A 14,959-nucleotide genomic window follows, 5' to 3' on the forward strand; every position below is an offset into this window, starting at 1 on the left:
AGGTAGCAAAATGTCTCAGAGCTAGTTTGTTTGACAATCAATGATTGTTTAATAAACATCCTACCAAAGACGGTGGAACGAACAGAAGCACTACCAATGACAACGCTCCTACAAACATAAATTTTGAAGAGATGTTCAATTTTTTAATTAAAAGAAATTCCTCTGCCAATTAATGCATAACATACGAAGACAAAATAATTTCTTTTTATAAAAAAGGTTTCAACTAAATGAAATTACTCTAATTTAGGTAAACAAGTTGGCATTTTATCACCTAAGTCAATTCAAACGAATTTAATTAATAACAACATAAAATCCTTTTTTTTCCAAAGCGCAGTTATCACCTCGTTACTGTAAGTGAGTCAAAGAATCTTAATTTGTAAATCACTGAGATCAAATAGCAACTAAGGAGGTAGCTAGGAGAATAGATTCTAAACTCCCTCTTAGAGGTGATAATTACGCAAAAGAAAACAATGGCTGAAAACAAATTAAGAAATATTGAATTGACTATTCTTAACAAATTGAATTTGATGAGAGCAGTAGTTTAAGAATCTCAAGATTATAACATCTAATAAGTAACACTTGAAACAAAGAATTGCTTCGTCTTAATTAAATATCCTACATCGAATTAATGCAACTGATACCAAACTGGAGACAAAATTATTACTAATTACATACTTACATAATAAAACTAATAATGAAATACTAATATCAGAGACAAAATATATTACCTGAATTTTCGGCAGAAAAATCAGTGTTGTTTGAATGGAAATTAACATCCTTGTCATTACGGACATCTATCGGGGAAGGAGAGCCACTTTTTAATTCAACTTTGAGATCTACATAAAAAAATAAATAATTCAGGAGATAATAAGTTTTTTATTTTATTTGTTTATTGATTTTGCGACTGATATCTATGTACAACAAGCAAAAGAGATGGGAGTAAAGAAATCGTGCGAATCCATATACACGCATAAATATGCATATACATACATGCGCACATCCATGTACAATAAATTTAAAATTAAATTAAATTGGAAAACATTTTTACCCATATTGGGTATGACACAAGAATCCTGAAAGAAAGCCGTGCGGAACTGCACTAATGTCCTAAGCCCGACATTACATTTCTTTATTACTTATTCAAGTAATTACATTAAATAAGAGCACAAGGCAAATAAATGCCAACCTGCCTAGGAAATAGGCAAGGAAAGCCTACAATATCAAAACGAAATACTTCGTTTTTTCCTCTATCCAAAGACTCTTATATCTTACAGTTGACGTGGTGTGCAAATGAGTGCGCTGACTGTGCATATGAGAACCACATAGGATGTGGAAATATGAATAAGCTTGAACTTGTAGTTATTATAAACATTTATATTACTTATTCATTTCATGAATATAATTTCTTTATTTTTAAAGCTCACTGCTTTGAAATAGAAAATGTATTTTTCGTTCGAGCAAATACAACGACAGTGAAATTTGGTACTAAAATATCCAACTTAAATTTTATGGAGGGGAAAATTCTAGCGTACAAGCAGCGGAGAAACGTTTTAGGGATTATTTCTTATGAAATACAATAAAACGTACGCACTTCTTGATGCCGATTATATTTTTGTAGGAGGCACAACGTACAATGTTTCCATCTGGCTGACACTGGAAGGGCTGTTGCAAACGGGCCGAAAGAAAGTACTGTCTCAATTGCTTTTTAGTTTTAACGGCACAGATTGCAAGATACACTGCTGATTTTTGCTACATCAGACGGAAGATAATCCTAAACAATCATGTAATTAATGGGAGTCTCCACCACTACTCAAGATGCCCACATATTGTTTACTAATACGATGGGCTAACGTAATTCCACTGAAAAAACACGAAGTTTTAGCATTGTATTCATAATAGATAGTTAGATCCGACTGTCAACATAGCCAACATAGCTGTAGGAGAACTTACTAGATCCATTATGATGAGCCAAATCACACTTTCCGTAAGTTATTGCTACTATCCAAAATCAATGGCAAAATAATCCTTCTAACATAGAATTAACTAGGGCCATATTAACGTTTTGTTTAATATCCAATACTCCAAACTACATGATTCAAAGAACGGATTCGCTACCTCACTCCAGTCAACTTCACAGATATTTGCTCTATCATCAATTAGCTACATTATAACAATAGTACTGGTTACGCTGATAAGCAGGAAATTGATGCCCCCCCCCCCCCAAATGTACTGGTAGCTAAGCGAAGTCCAGTAATTTATTAAAATGATATAATAAGGACCACTTATATAATGAAATTTTAAAAAATGAATTTAAAGCCGCAAGCGATTAGCTTTTATTTTCCCACTTGAAGAATTAAAATCAAGGAAAAGTGGGTGAATTTTATACTTACTAAGTTTTTTTTCTGTTTTCTTCGAATCTTTTTTAGTTTTTGAACTTTTAGATTCAGCTGTAAAAAAAGAAAAGAAAAGTAATTTAAAAGACTACTTCACAAAAGAATTCAGATACCCCATCACATAAGTATCTACTATTTATAAAAAATACATCAGCTTACAAAAAATAGAAGAGAAAACTCGAAAACTAAATTTTTATTCATAAGTTAAAAAAAAAATCGAAAGAATTAAGACGGTTATCAGTGTTTCTGAAGAAAAAAAAACTTTACTTAATTGAAAGACAATCAAAAATATTTTTTCTTGAAAAAATGGTTAGACCCGCTGAACATAATGATTTTCTCCGTTTAACATGCATGGTTTTTTATATTTCCCTGGTCAAAATGAAAGAAAACAAATATTCTAAAACGGGTAAAAAAATAACTGCTACCAATTATTTACCAATATTAAAATTAAATTGAAATATTATTATTCAAACATATTATGATAATAAAACGAATAGATTAAGTTATACTATTCGTAATGTGTACAGTTAATAACCGTTGTAGCCAATTTGACCCAGCTTGATTCAATATTTTTTTTTAACTAAAATATAAACTTTTATTCAAGATAATTGTGACTCATGAAAATTAAGGTGAATTCATTTAACCTACTTTTTTGCTTTTTATTTTGGGTTTCCACTTGGTTGTAATAATCACTTAGTTGTTTGTTAAGAAATTCTAAATGTTTCAATTTAGCTTCTAAATCTTGCGCCTTTTTTTGAAAAACTTCGTTAGATTGATTAGCTGCAGAATAAGCCTATAAATAAATAAATAATCAATTAAATAGGTGACTTTTGTTCTTTTTTTTTTACATTGAAACATAATGTTATTAATTACTACTTTACTTACCTCTGTTATTTCATTCAAAGAAGACAAAGTAGATGATAACCTTTGCCGCACATGTTCACCATCAATTAAATACTTGTTGTAAACGTCCCTTAAATTAGTTCTTGAAAAATTTGATAATTTTATGCTGGAAAAACAAATACAAGATAGAGATTAAGAATCAAAACTAGTGGATAAAACTTAATAATTATATGAATTTGCTAATTTCATATCCAAATAATATGATATTCAGGAAGAAAACGGTACAATTAATCGTAACGAACAAACATAACATCATTAGCCACTTTTCTCACCAAAAATTTATTCCTGATTATCCACTTTCTGAAACATGGGCAGAGTTCTAATTAAATATAATTTTTTCACCTTAAAATACAAAAATAATGCTAATTTCATTAGTTTTGTATCCTACTACCCATCAGATCTGATGAGCGAAATCTGGTTCTTACCAACAATCATTACTACAAATTTTTGGCTACCTAATCGAAGAACTTCCCATTAATTTGGAAGGAGTTTTTCCCAGAAGATTTCGGGAGCGTTGAAGGATTTGTTGGCACCAGAGGGTGCCAGATTCCCTCTCCTTCCTTCGAAAACCAGGAAGCCACTAGGTATAACATGTAGGTGGTCTACAAGCAATATCCAAAAGTCTCTAAGAGAAAAATTATTCAATTCACTATTTTTCACATTAATAAAGGACGTAGGATCTTAACGGGAATCTGCAGAATTGTGAAATTGTAAGCTGTTGGTATCAGTGGAATGTGAGATATGAAAACGGTTTCTTCTTGACTGACAAGCTACTTCATTGAAATTGAGGCTTCGGTGACGTACATATTTGCGTTTAGTTGGGGAAATACACCCTCACAGAACCCTTTCAGTTTTCTTTTATTGAGGAGAGGGAAAGAAGATTATTCGTGGAGAATTTTGGCACCAAGTGGTTAATCCTCTCTGCCGGTTTCTCCATTTTCCTGAACTTCGCTTGAGTTCCTTAGTAAGTCAACTGGAAATCTGCAGAAGCTCAAGTCCACCTGATACCAAAAGGGACACAATACATCTTTTTGAGCGTAGGGTAGCATAACAAATGCCATTAAAAAAAAATTCAAAAATCGAAATATTTAGCTTCTATTCACAGTTTAATTTAACTTATTTTAGGTGGTCTACAAGGACTATCTAAAAGGCACTGAGAGAAAAATTGGACAAGTAGCAGCACACTTAATGGGGATTTGCAGACATCTGAAATGAAAGTGATAGTCTGATGGTAACTAAGAAATTCGAGATATGAAAACGGTTTTCTCCCAGACCGACAAACTAATTCATAAAAAATCGAGGCTACGGTGAGTATTTGCGCAGAATTAATTTCAAACCTGACGCCATAGCACAATTTCGAGGGGGTTTAGATTGCCCAATAGGATAGTTGGCATGACAATCTTGAAGAATAAAAGTCGTGAAATGGTACTTCTCGTGGGTCGGGAGTATATTTACAGAGTAGTGACTCCTCTATCCTCGACCCCTACTTCAGAGCCCTATACAGTCATACTCCGAATGATCAGTCAGATCGAGAATAGCTATTTCCTTCAGCCCGATGAATATCGGATTCTTTCAGACAAACTGATCAGATAAATAATTAAGGTTTCTACACTACAAAACTCAAAAAGAGGTTTTCACAGCAACAAGAAATATAGACATAGTTAAAGTTTCACAATTATATTCTTACCTACTTGAAGTTTTAGAATAGATGATTAAAAGAAAGCATAATTGAACTTTCAGAAGCCAAAAGAGAAGTAAATAAACATTCATTAAACATAAACTATCAAGCTGATTTTGTAAAAACAGTTTTATTATTGGTGTCGGAGATTTTACTATGAGGAAGTGAGAGGCTATTTGCTTGAAATATCTGCAAGTCGATTAAGTTCTACGTATTATCTCAATTATGAAATTAATCTAATGCACTTACTCATGAGCGTATAGAAGTTCTTTGAAAAGATTAATTAAATTCTTCTTTTTGTTATTTTTGACTTTTTCTTCCTAAAATGAAAACAAGATGATTTAATAAATTAAAATTACATGAATAATCAAACATTTAAAAAGTATATTTAACGTGAATGACAATAACAAATTAAAACTAATTAAATGTTAGAAATTTCCGCAATCTAGGATAAGTAGTTCAAAAGCAATTAGTTTCGATTCACATTTTCTTTATTCATTTTTTATGAAAAGGCGCGGTTCTTGAATTGAAGGATAATCAGCTGCACTGAAGGCATGACTTCTGTCTTCACCTTATAATTGAGCAGGAATGTTCTGAGAGGCAAGGAGTTTTTCTGGCCCGAATGTCAGTTCTAGAGAATTTTTTTTTTTGAAATAAGGAAATTAGAATGAGAAAATTGGTTATATTAAACGCCACTTTTTCTTGTAAAGCCTTTTAAATTTGTTTGTATATTGAAAAAGTGGTTCAGTCCGTAGTGATCGATATCTTTGATTTATTATATCCCTGATTGATTTCAAACTTCATCCATCATCAAAGGTAAATTAATGTTTAGTGTACAGATTTCGACTTCATTTATGTTTCTGTCTCGCACAATACTTTCTGAATCATATACATCGAACATATGAATGAACATACATATAATCAAACTGATACGACAGAAAAGATATGTCTGTCTAGCTTAAAGAATGAGCCGGTTTATAGTATGAGCTGGTTGAGTTGTCTAGACTCTAAAATGCAGATAGCAGGGTTTGGATAAAGTTGATAGATTATCCTGGACTTTTTAGAGATATCTTTCAAACTCCTGGTTGGCCAAACTCCATAATTGGCACACGGTTTGGGGAACATCTCTGCTTAAAGAGTTTTTACCAGACCTACTTTGAAGAATTCGGAAGAGAGGAATTTGGGAACACCAATTAATCTAACGGATTATTTGGAATCGTAAAAAGTTAGATTCTAGATTTTTTGTTGAAACAGGTTGATGGCAAAAGAGCTGTTGATGGCTGTTTACTCATAATGTTAAAGTCTTATTTGTTAAGAGTAGATATGAACCTAAAGTAACTCAACTTAATGACCAAAGCTTTGTCCTATAAAAATTATTTATATAAATTTTGTGGTGAATTGTTAATAAGTCCAAATGTGTACGTGGACGAATTTTAACTAGATTATGGGAATTTCCAACATGTTTTAGTTTTACTTTTTCCGTTAAGTTATTTTCACCATCATTGCTGAGGGTGGATTAATGAGCAAATATCAAGAGTGCAACCTAACATTATCAAATTAGTAATACAACCAGTTTCACTTATCATTTCAGTAGTTAATTAGGTGCCTCTGCCACCACTATAACCGAAAGACCCGTACGCTTGACTGCTTTTTTTTTTTTAAATTTGTAACGCAAATTGTACAAGACAGAGATTTTAACATATACTATTGTAAAATTTCGTATTTTATCTTAATCAGCAAAAAACTATTTGAACACGAAGTGTGAAACCTAAGTAAGAGTGAATGTAAAAAGATAGTACTGTATGAAGCCGGTACTTCCCAAGAACAAAATTATGAAAAAAAAACACTTACTTTTACACGTTTACTTAACTGAATGCATTGTGTACAGTCTATACTATTTTCCATTACAAAAAACTAACACAACTCTAATATTGAGGCATTTGACAAAACGTTAGCAAAACGGTGCCTTCAGTTTAACCTCCCCAATGAAAGCCGCAATTAGTCAAATGTTTGTGGATAACCGTAACACTGGGCCAACTCTAAAACTATTCCTGTCTGGTTCCACCGTCAATATTTACATATAAATTATGACGAATATTAATTAATTATTTTAAATTATATAAAAGACACATGAAAAATTGTATCATACAAAAGCATATGTAATTTTGTTTGAAATATTTGAGAAAGTTTTTTCTAATCATAAGGCAGCACTGGTTGTATCTAAAACCGTCCATTTTGGATTATTTTTTTTTTTTTTTTGTCAGAGATAAGAATTTAAGAATAAATAGTGTACTCTGTTTAGTGCATTGAAAGTAGTATACAATGTCAGTTTCGAGAGGAATCCACTTATTTAAAAAAGCTGAATCTATTTTAGGGAAACCAACTCTAGGAAAAATATATCAACCTGTCAGAAATAGTGGAGGACTGTCAGAATACATTAATTTGGTTCTGTAGTTGTGCTTAATTTGCAAAATGTGATCTATATTTTTGTGTATCTTTCCAGGTATTCTTACAGGGTAGGAGGGTACCCTCATACTAAATTTCAGATTATAGGTAGAAATATGTTAGGTGGATTTATGTGGTGGTGGATTTTGTGGCATCTATGGCATGATTTTGATCACATAGTGGTTTGTATATTTTTATTGTTTAAAATTCGTTTTCAATTTCTCCAATTAATCTGTTAATTTTAACAGAAATAATAAGAAATGCAAATATAAAAATTTTATTTTGTATAAGTTGATCCAAGTGGGTTATTTTTTTTTTTAAAAAAAAGATCTTTATTTTTTTGAATTTCTTATTTTTAATACATTCGTTACTTAAACGAATGTAATTTTTGCATAATATCCAAAGCATCTGTCAGTTCATAACTATTACTTTGCAGTTCATAATTTTTTATTCTTTTTAGGGCGAATTTCCTTACCCAGATCCAAGTGAATGGACAAATGAGGAACTCGGCATACCACCTGATGATGCGGATTAAGCAGTTGTTTTAATGATAACATAATGAATTTAGAATTATCACATGTTTACTAGCTAATACAACATATTAGCAAAAATGGTTGTTATTAATAAAAAAAAAAATCTTTTTTGCCTGGGTTTTCTAGTTCTATATTTTCAAATGTTTGTCTTAGTAGAGCTATTTTACAAAGGGCCCATTTTTGTTTTGCTTGTTTGAGTTACGAGACATTTCCGACTGATTAAATTTCCTTGCTATTTCCTAATCCTTTGCATCAGTTCTTTACAGTTGAGACCCTAATTCCTCTCTAGAAAGTTCGACTCTTGATCGGTACAACAGTAAATGTTAATTTTTCGCTTCCATAATAAAATGATACCTTCATAGATAGTTTTATTCATGATGGTGTTACTTTTCGTGATGTATTAAATTAACGAAAACTTAAAGAATAAGAATATATTACTCGACAAAAGGAACATTAATCTGCAAATACCAAACAGCAAGTCATTTGACGTTCGTAAAAGCTTACGTTTTATCTAAATTTTTCTACTCTTACTATTATGGGGTTTCTCTAAGACTTTTAACTTTCCCTTTGAACGATATTTTTATGAATCCTTGAAGAAAATATTAATAAGCAAAAATCGATTGTACTTTTGGAAATTCTTCAACAATTGATTTTTAAATAATTTTACTTGAATTAAAATTTTCATAATTCTTTTCTTTTCAGAATTTACTAGATTTTACAGCTGTTATGCTAGCCACTTTCACACATAATATAATTTGTTAAAATGAAGATAATATGTACGATACAGCTTTATTATCATTACTATTGTTTTAAGCTACATTAATTATAAATGTGACGTATTATTATTTTAAATTACATTAGCTCTACTAATGTAATTTAAATCATGAAGTTAAAACGAAAGACCTATCTTGAATTAGTCTTATAGCAGAATTCGTGAGCACAAATTACACACATTTAATAACTAATAAAGAGTTACTTGCAATAATATTTCATTCCTATGTTATACATAAATAACATTAGATGCCCATATAATAGATTACATTAAAGAAATTATATACCCAAATAATTAGTTACATACCTGAATGATAATAGCCTATCCTAAACATTATGCAAAATATCTGTTTTTTATAGATGTAACATTGTGAGGAGATGATTAAGGATAAATTGATTAAAAATATTTAATATTACTACATACATGAAGTACATAAATATATACATATTTAATCGTATTAAGAATGTAATTACAGAAAATTATAATATAAATGTATGATAGCTCTAAGTTGGGCTGATTAGTCAATTTCTATGCTTTTTCATATGTATTTACATTTAACAGAGCTGTTTAGCCCTTTACTTTTAATCATTGGAAAAGAATTGAATCCCAAGAATCGTCTCACATTTATGAACGCTTAGTGGTTAACAATTTTAATACTTTTTTTTTCTGATGTACTCAATTCTAATAGCTTAATGAAACGCAGGATAACTTGGTTAAAAAAAATTGGTTGAGGGAGATCAATAATTTTTTTTCCCGCATCAAGAACTTGGTCAACTCGGAAATCTACAATGTTATAAAAAGGTTTTACAAACTGTTAAACCATGTTACTTGACAAATCAATTAAAAATAGCGCACGCAACAGAAAAATATTTGACGTCTTAATAGATTTTTTGTACAGCACCTTTTCATCCGTTTTGTCTCAATGAGGAAAAATTCACTGCTCCATTGACAGAGGTTCATTCATTTCCACGTCTCTACAGGTGGCATTCTGCAGTTCCCTACGAATTTCTGCCGTAATGGTAGGATGACTCTGGTGTCGAAGAAGTTTCAAAAGTGCTTCCCGTTGTTCAGAACTTATATCACTTTTATAACGTTGAACAAATGTCAGTAAAGCCTGATGCCATAGTACTGGCATTTCTCGGGAATCTCTTTCGAACCTATAATTCAATAATTAATTATATTATAATAATGTTAAATAAATACCTTACTAAAAGCCAAACAAGGGAATAAACTCACGTCAAGTGATAAAGAAATTATTGCTTTGATTGTAATCAACAAAAGTTGGTAAGTTAATATTTTAAAAAACAAAATAAAATTTCGCAAAAATAGCCAATTGTGATAAAAAAAAAAGAAGAGTTTTTGCTCCAAGGCAGAAGGTCGCAACGTAAGAGAATGAATTTTAAAAGATAAAAATATAAAATAGTAGGCAAGCTATTGCAAGAAATAAAGATAGACCAATAAAAGAAGTATTGCAATCGTCCAAATAATAGAAATTATGGTTTTACTGGAAATATCGTAAGACTTGGGACTACAAACTTCGTGTAAAATCTGTCATCTGGAAGAGCATCTTTATTAATTTTAGTTTTTCGATGTTTTCTCGAAAACATTATTTTTTTTAAAAATTCGAAAACCATTTATCTGCTTAAGATCTACTTCTTTTGTTTGAAACATTAATTTTTCTGCAGCTTCTCAAGAGGCTTCATTTTTAAACCACTCTAAAATGCCACCTTTGTAGAATACCCGATTCCACTATTATTATGAGACATAAAGGACTGCTATATTTAAAATAAAAAAATCTATTAGCAAGTCATTAAAGGAGAGATTTCTCAATGTTTTATTAAATTTGGCAAGTTAAAGTCTTAACACAATAAATATCATAATAGCTAAAAAAAATTCAAGAAACTTTTTTAGGGGTTCTACGAGTGGTTGATAATAAAAAAAAAAAATTCTTTTTGGCTGGTAGCGTTGTGTTCTCCTACTTTCTTGAAAATAATTTAAGGAAGGCTCTAGCCACCAAGATAGTTAAAGATAACTTTATTTGCTTTCGGTAAACTTCAATATTAGTAGAATATGTCGACATAAAATTGCATAGAAAGTCGTATGTTTACATGATTTTTATAATATTAGGATTGTGTATCAAAATAATACGCTAATATGAATATACTAAGCGAAATTGACACAAAGTGAATAATGAAATGATTGTTACTACAAAAACTTACCTCAAGAAATGGAATACTGATGCATCGACTACTCTATAAGGTAGAGCGTATTTTTTATCATAGAGAACTCTTAAAAATATGGAATTTGCTCCATTGTACTCCATCTCAGCAATTTTCAAAATTGCTGCAGCTGAATGTAACATTGGTATAGAATTTTTCGATAATACAGAACCAATTATTATTGCTTCTCTCAATGAACAAGTTCCGCTCTAGATTTAAAATCAGAAAATTAATTCATCTACTTCGCAATTTTCACCTTTAACCGTATATTAATGAAAAAATACAAAATAACAACCTCGCATAAAGGTAACAATATTCCTTTCATAAATGCACCTGGCTTAAAGAGAGCTTTTCTTAATGCTTGGTAGAGATGAAAGTTCAGCCTTTTATATTCGGCAATATCATCTCGAATCCGGGGTAACAATACTAAATTATAGAACCTTTGAGCCATTTTTTCCTTTAAATTAGAAGCGAATATTCTTGTAGCCATGTACATGGATGCAGCTGACCAAGCTGATGGCTCTGGAAAAAAAATCGTCATATAATTGCAAATGCGGTATAAATAATTTTTGTAATTTTTCTCGAGTATGATGAAGGAATACTAAACTTTTAGTAAAATTTAAGTAACAAAAATGAATGAATTAATTAGTAATCATTGCAACCAGAGAAAGAAACGCCTGAAAAAATAGGCATTACTTTACTATATATATGTAGCCAGAATATTGAATAATTTATATTGCAAAAAAAAACAAAAAAAAACTAGTTCTTTCACAAAACGCCTGGAAAATAAGTAGGTAGTAATAATTTTTCAAAGAAAGAAAATTTTAGTTTTTTGTATTTTTTTTAATACGGATTATTCATTACCAGTGTAATGAAGTACGAACAAGTATAGAAGGATGATAAACGAAGCTTATAGCACAAAAAAAACTCTCTGGTCTTTACTAAGGACTGTACTTTTTATTTCCTGATAAATTAAGAACTAGTACATACATTAGTTCTAATTTCAAGATAATTAGTAAATTAAATGTAATAGTTGCAGAAAAAGGAAGTCTTTTGAGTTTTTCAACTGGCTTTTAATTTTTATAACAATTTTTCTAAAAATGGTTATGAAATTACCTGTAAGATACAATATCTGTTCCCAATTCCTAAGTTTTGGAACGATTTTGAATGCCTTAGGAACTTTACCAGATCTATATTTAGCCAATACTTCTTTCACTCCTTCATACATAGCCTTCACCCTTGGGTTAATATCTTGTAACTGCACGCCTAGCAAGAAATCCAATGTTAATCTTGAATGTACGTTTGAAAGCACTAAAGAGATATTTTACTACACATCTTTTTTTGAATGATCGTTAAATATTAAAAGAAAGAAATTTAATAAAATTAATCTAAAAATTATGATTTGATTTGGACTGCTGCACTAGACATTATCACATATTGAATTCTTCATCAAAGCAAGCAGTTTCCTACTTCTTAATAAATTTTCTTTCTAGTCTGTGTGGGTAGTCACAGCATACATAAACTACATGTACTTATTCTGAAGTAAAGAAAATAAAAATTGGTTTTTTTTTAAAATAAGATAGTGCTACTAAAGAATAAATTAAAAGATACGACTTGAAAGTTAATGAAAATTAGTAAAAGAAACTCACTTCCGTTGTTAGAAAACTGGGTTTGAATTTCTGTTTGTTTTTCTGTGATTTTCTCCCTAATCACGTCAGCAAGTGTAAACCTTGGAACAGGATTTTTGCTCATAAACATTTCCAGAGCTTTCTCATCCTCTTCATTAATTTCCTTAAAAATAGGAATCGTAATTTTCTAAATGTTTTGAATAATATATTTTTAAAAAGTATTTGACTGATTTTTCTCAAGGCAGAGTACATTCGTTACAGAGCCATCTGCGAGGGATATGCTTTGGCTTAAGACTGGTCCGCACATTACTTGGTCTCATGAACGACGGCTATCCAGCGATGTCAGACGTAATAGACCATTATGGCGTTATGAAGTGCTACTGCCTCTCTGGTAGGCTTCCAGATAGTCGCGTGGCTTAAGACGTCTAGGCGGGTTAAGGGACAGTGGGAGAGAGGGCTTGGACGAGCCGATCAGAATGAGGAGCTAGTTTGGAATGGAATTTCAGTTGACGGGATATGAATAAATCGGGTACAAAGGTCACAGGTCGTATGAATGTTTAGGTTAGATACGTAAAAGGGTGCATTGACTGAGGTGGATGGATTTTGGATTGTAGGGATAGAATACGATACATCTTTGTCTGTTTGTCAATATAATTCGTGCCTGAACGTCCATATAGGGACTAATAGTGAAATATACAGTTGTCTTTTGTTAGTCAATTTAAATTTATACCACTTTTCTAAGTCTTTCTAGCTTTCTGTGTCGGTAATTTACTCAAGTTCAAGTCGAGTATGAGGATTCCAAGATAATGGTTCGTGTAGATGTAGTCCTAGGTTAGGATATCTATATTTACCTATAGCTGAAATATATACAGGAAAGGATTTTTTGGTTTATGAGAACACCAGGTTCTTTGATTTTTTCTCAATTCCTGTATTCTAGGGTATTAAGGTTAGCTTTGAGATGACGTAATCATTACTAGGGGAGAGGATGGCTGAATCATCAGCGTAAGTGAAAGTGAAGGTGTTAGGACGGCCGATTATACTGAATATAAAAGACGGGAATGCTCTCTTGCGGGACACCAAGCAAGGATATAAAATATAGGAGAAAAGGTATTGGCTCGGACGACCAGCACATAGCGATCAGTGAGATATGATCTAAGGATAAGGTAGTGCTTGAAAGTCGACGAGAAAGGATGCCGGGCAGCTGGAAGAATTTCCTTTATTACCAGATAAATCGGATGTTGGCAAAGGAAACTATTTATTAGCATTTTAACAATAAAATAAACAAAAGCAGCTAAAAAAAAAGCACTTGTCAGATTGTTTTCGTGTTGAACCGATATTGAATGTACTAATAACGATTTTTTTCCGTATAGTTTTAATGCATAAAAAATAAATATTAATGGAAAAAAAATTAGCCAGAAGTACATACGCCATCGTGACGTTTAAGATCTCACTGTTCTAGCCTAACACATATCTCAGACCTTAAAGAAACATAAGAAATTTCAAATTAATAATTTTCAATAGCAGTAAAACCTATAATGTGCTCAATATTAATTTTAATGCCCTCCTATTTCAGGCAGACAAAATTAGTACCCTATTAATGCATCTACGTATAACCCTTTCTTTTTTTGACACCCACTCAAAAAAGAGGAATAGATTAAATTAGCTTAGCAGGTCATGCAAACGTTTCTTACAATAATTTACCATATCCTACCCGGATTCAAGATGTAAATGGATCTCAGATTTAATGATGTGAATTTAGACACACTTCATTTCACTCATGACTTCATTTTACAATGTAATACTTACAATATTGTCATAATAATCAGCTCCATCTAAAGGAAGCTGTTCTTCATCAGATGCTATTTCCTGCTCTCCAGGTTCTGATAGGGAAGTAATCCTTTGGTTTGATTCTTCATCAACTTCTTCCTCAATTTGGAGCTGCTGTTTTCTGGCATCACTGAGAATTTTTTCTGATAAACGTGAATCCACAAACTAAATGAAAATAAAAATTAATAAGCTCCTCAATAAGAAGAGTTGATTTTACAAGGCAAAACGTTACTGACCTCTTCGTCATTATCCTTTCTGGAACGAACTTTGTTTCGATTCTTGACTTGCAAATTATCACTTAGTTGTTCTTCTAAAGGAATTTTCATCAGTTTCAACGATGGTTTAATCTTCTTATTTTTTCCCATTTTTCTATCTACTGTCACGTGTTACTTTTAGGGTAACAATAACAACCGTAGGTTACAATCGTGAAGGTTACACTTCTTGCCAATAATTTTATATGTATTGTATGTTGTGTACTGTGTAGCACGTGTTAAGCAACTGCAATTTAAAATCTCTGGAACCATGGAAACATGTTTCTAAATAATCACCGATGCAACTCGC

At 31.3% G+C, this 14,959-nt stretch overlaps 3 protein-coding genes across 8 annotated transcripts in view; 1 reads left to right on the plus strand and 2 right to left on the minus strand.

The window, feature by feature from the left end:
• The window catches only part of LOC141457269 (uncharacterized), a 30,239-nt gene extending 23,126 nt beyond the window's left edge, over positions 1–7,113 (minus strand). For 2 of the 5 annotated variants that reach the window (XR_012460296.1, XR_012460295.1), the window contains exons 1-6: positions 6,826–7,113; positions 5,224–5,294; positions 3,279–3,402; positions 3,042–3,186; positions 2,391–2,447; positions 729–836 (exon numbers count right to left, since the gene is read on the minus strand). Coding sequence is in view for 2 of the 5 variants with exons in the window: in XM_074133998.1 (XP_073990099.1) it covers positions 729–836; positions 2,391–2,447; positions 3,042–3,186; positions 3,279–3,402; positions 5,224–5,294; positions 6,826–6,879 (559 nt within the window). In the remaining 3 variants the exon portion in view is untranslated. The remainder of the gene's footprint in view (positions 1–728; positions 837–2,390; positions 2,448–3,041; positions 3,187–3,278; positions 3,403–5,223; positions 5,295–6,825) is intronic. The other 3 variants (XR_012460294.1, XM_074133998.1, XM_074133996.1) reach the window with 3 other exon arrangements.
• A 74-nt stretch (positions 7,114–7,187) lies between these two features.
• LOC141457278 (NADH dehydrogenase [ubiquinone] 1 beta subcomplex subunit 2, mitochondrial-like) lies at positions 7,188–8,070 on the plus strand. The gene is made up of 3 exons (XM_074134018.1): positions 7,188–7,400; positions 7,478–7,601; positions 7,880–8,070. Exons 1-3 carry the CDS (start codon positions 7,297–7,299, stop codon positions 7,952–7,954), a joined length of 303 nt encoding a protein of 100 aa, XP_073990119.1. The 5' UTR covers positions 7,188–7,296; the 3' UTR covers positions 7,955–8,070.
• A 667-nt stretch (positions 8,071–8,737) lies between these two features.
• Positions 8,738–14,770, minus strand: bys (Bystin). Of its 2 annotated transcripts, XM_074134011.1 has the most exons (8): positions 14,635–14,770; positions 14,378–14,563; positions 12,593–12,734; positions 12,060–12,209; positions 11,239–11,465; positions 10,944–11,152; positions 9,626–9,881; positions 8,738–9,507 (listed from the first exon to the last, which is right to left on the minus strand). In XM_074134011.1, exons 1-7 carry the CDS (start codon positions 14,761–14,763, stop codon positions 9,659–9,661), a joined length of 1,266 nt encoding a protein of 421 aa, XP_073990112.1. In that variant the 5' UTR covers positions 14,764–14,770; the 3' UTR covers positions 8,738–9,507; positions 9,626–9,658. The 2 variants fall into 2 exon arrangements, with proteins under 2 accessions (XP_073990112.1, XP_073990111.1); XM_074134010.1 differs by having other exon boundaries at positions 8,738–9,881.
• Positions 14,771–14,959: the final 189 nt, after the last annotated feature.

This window comes from Rhodnius prolixus, unplaced genomic scaffold, assembly GCF_049639745.1.
Source record: "Rhodnius prolixus isolate KJV_2025 unplaced genomic scaffold, Rpr scaffold_10, whole genome shotgun sequence".
In the NCBI taxonomy this organism is placed as follows: Eukaryota; Metazoa; Arthropoda; class Insecta; order Hemiptera; family Reduviidae; genus Rhodnius; species Rhodnius prolixus.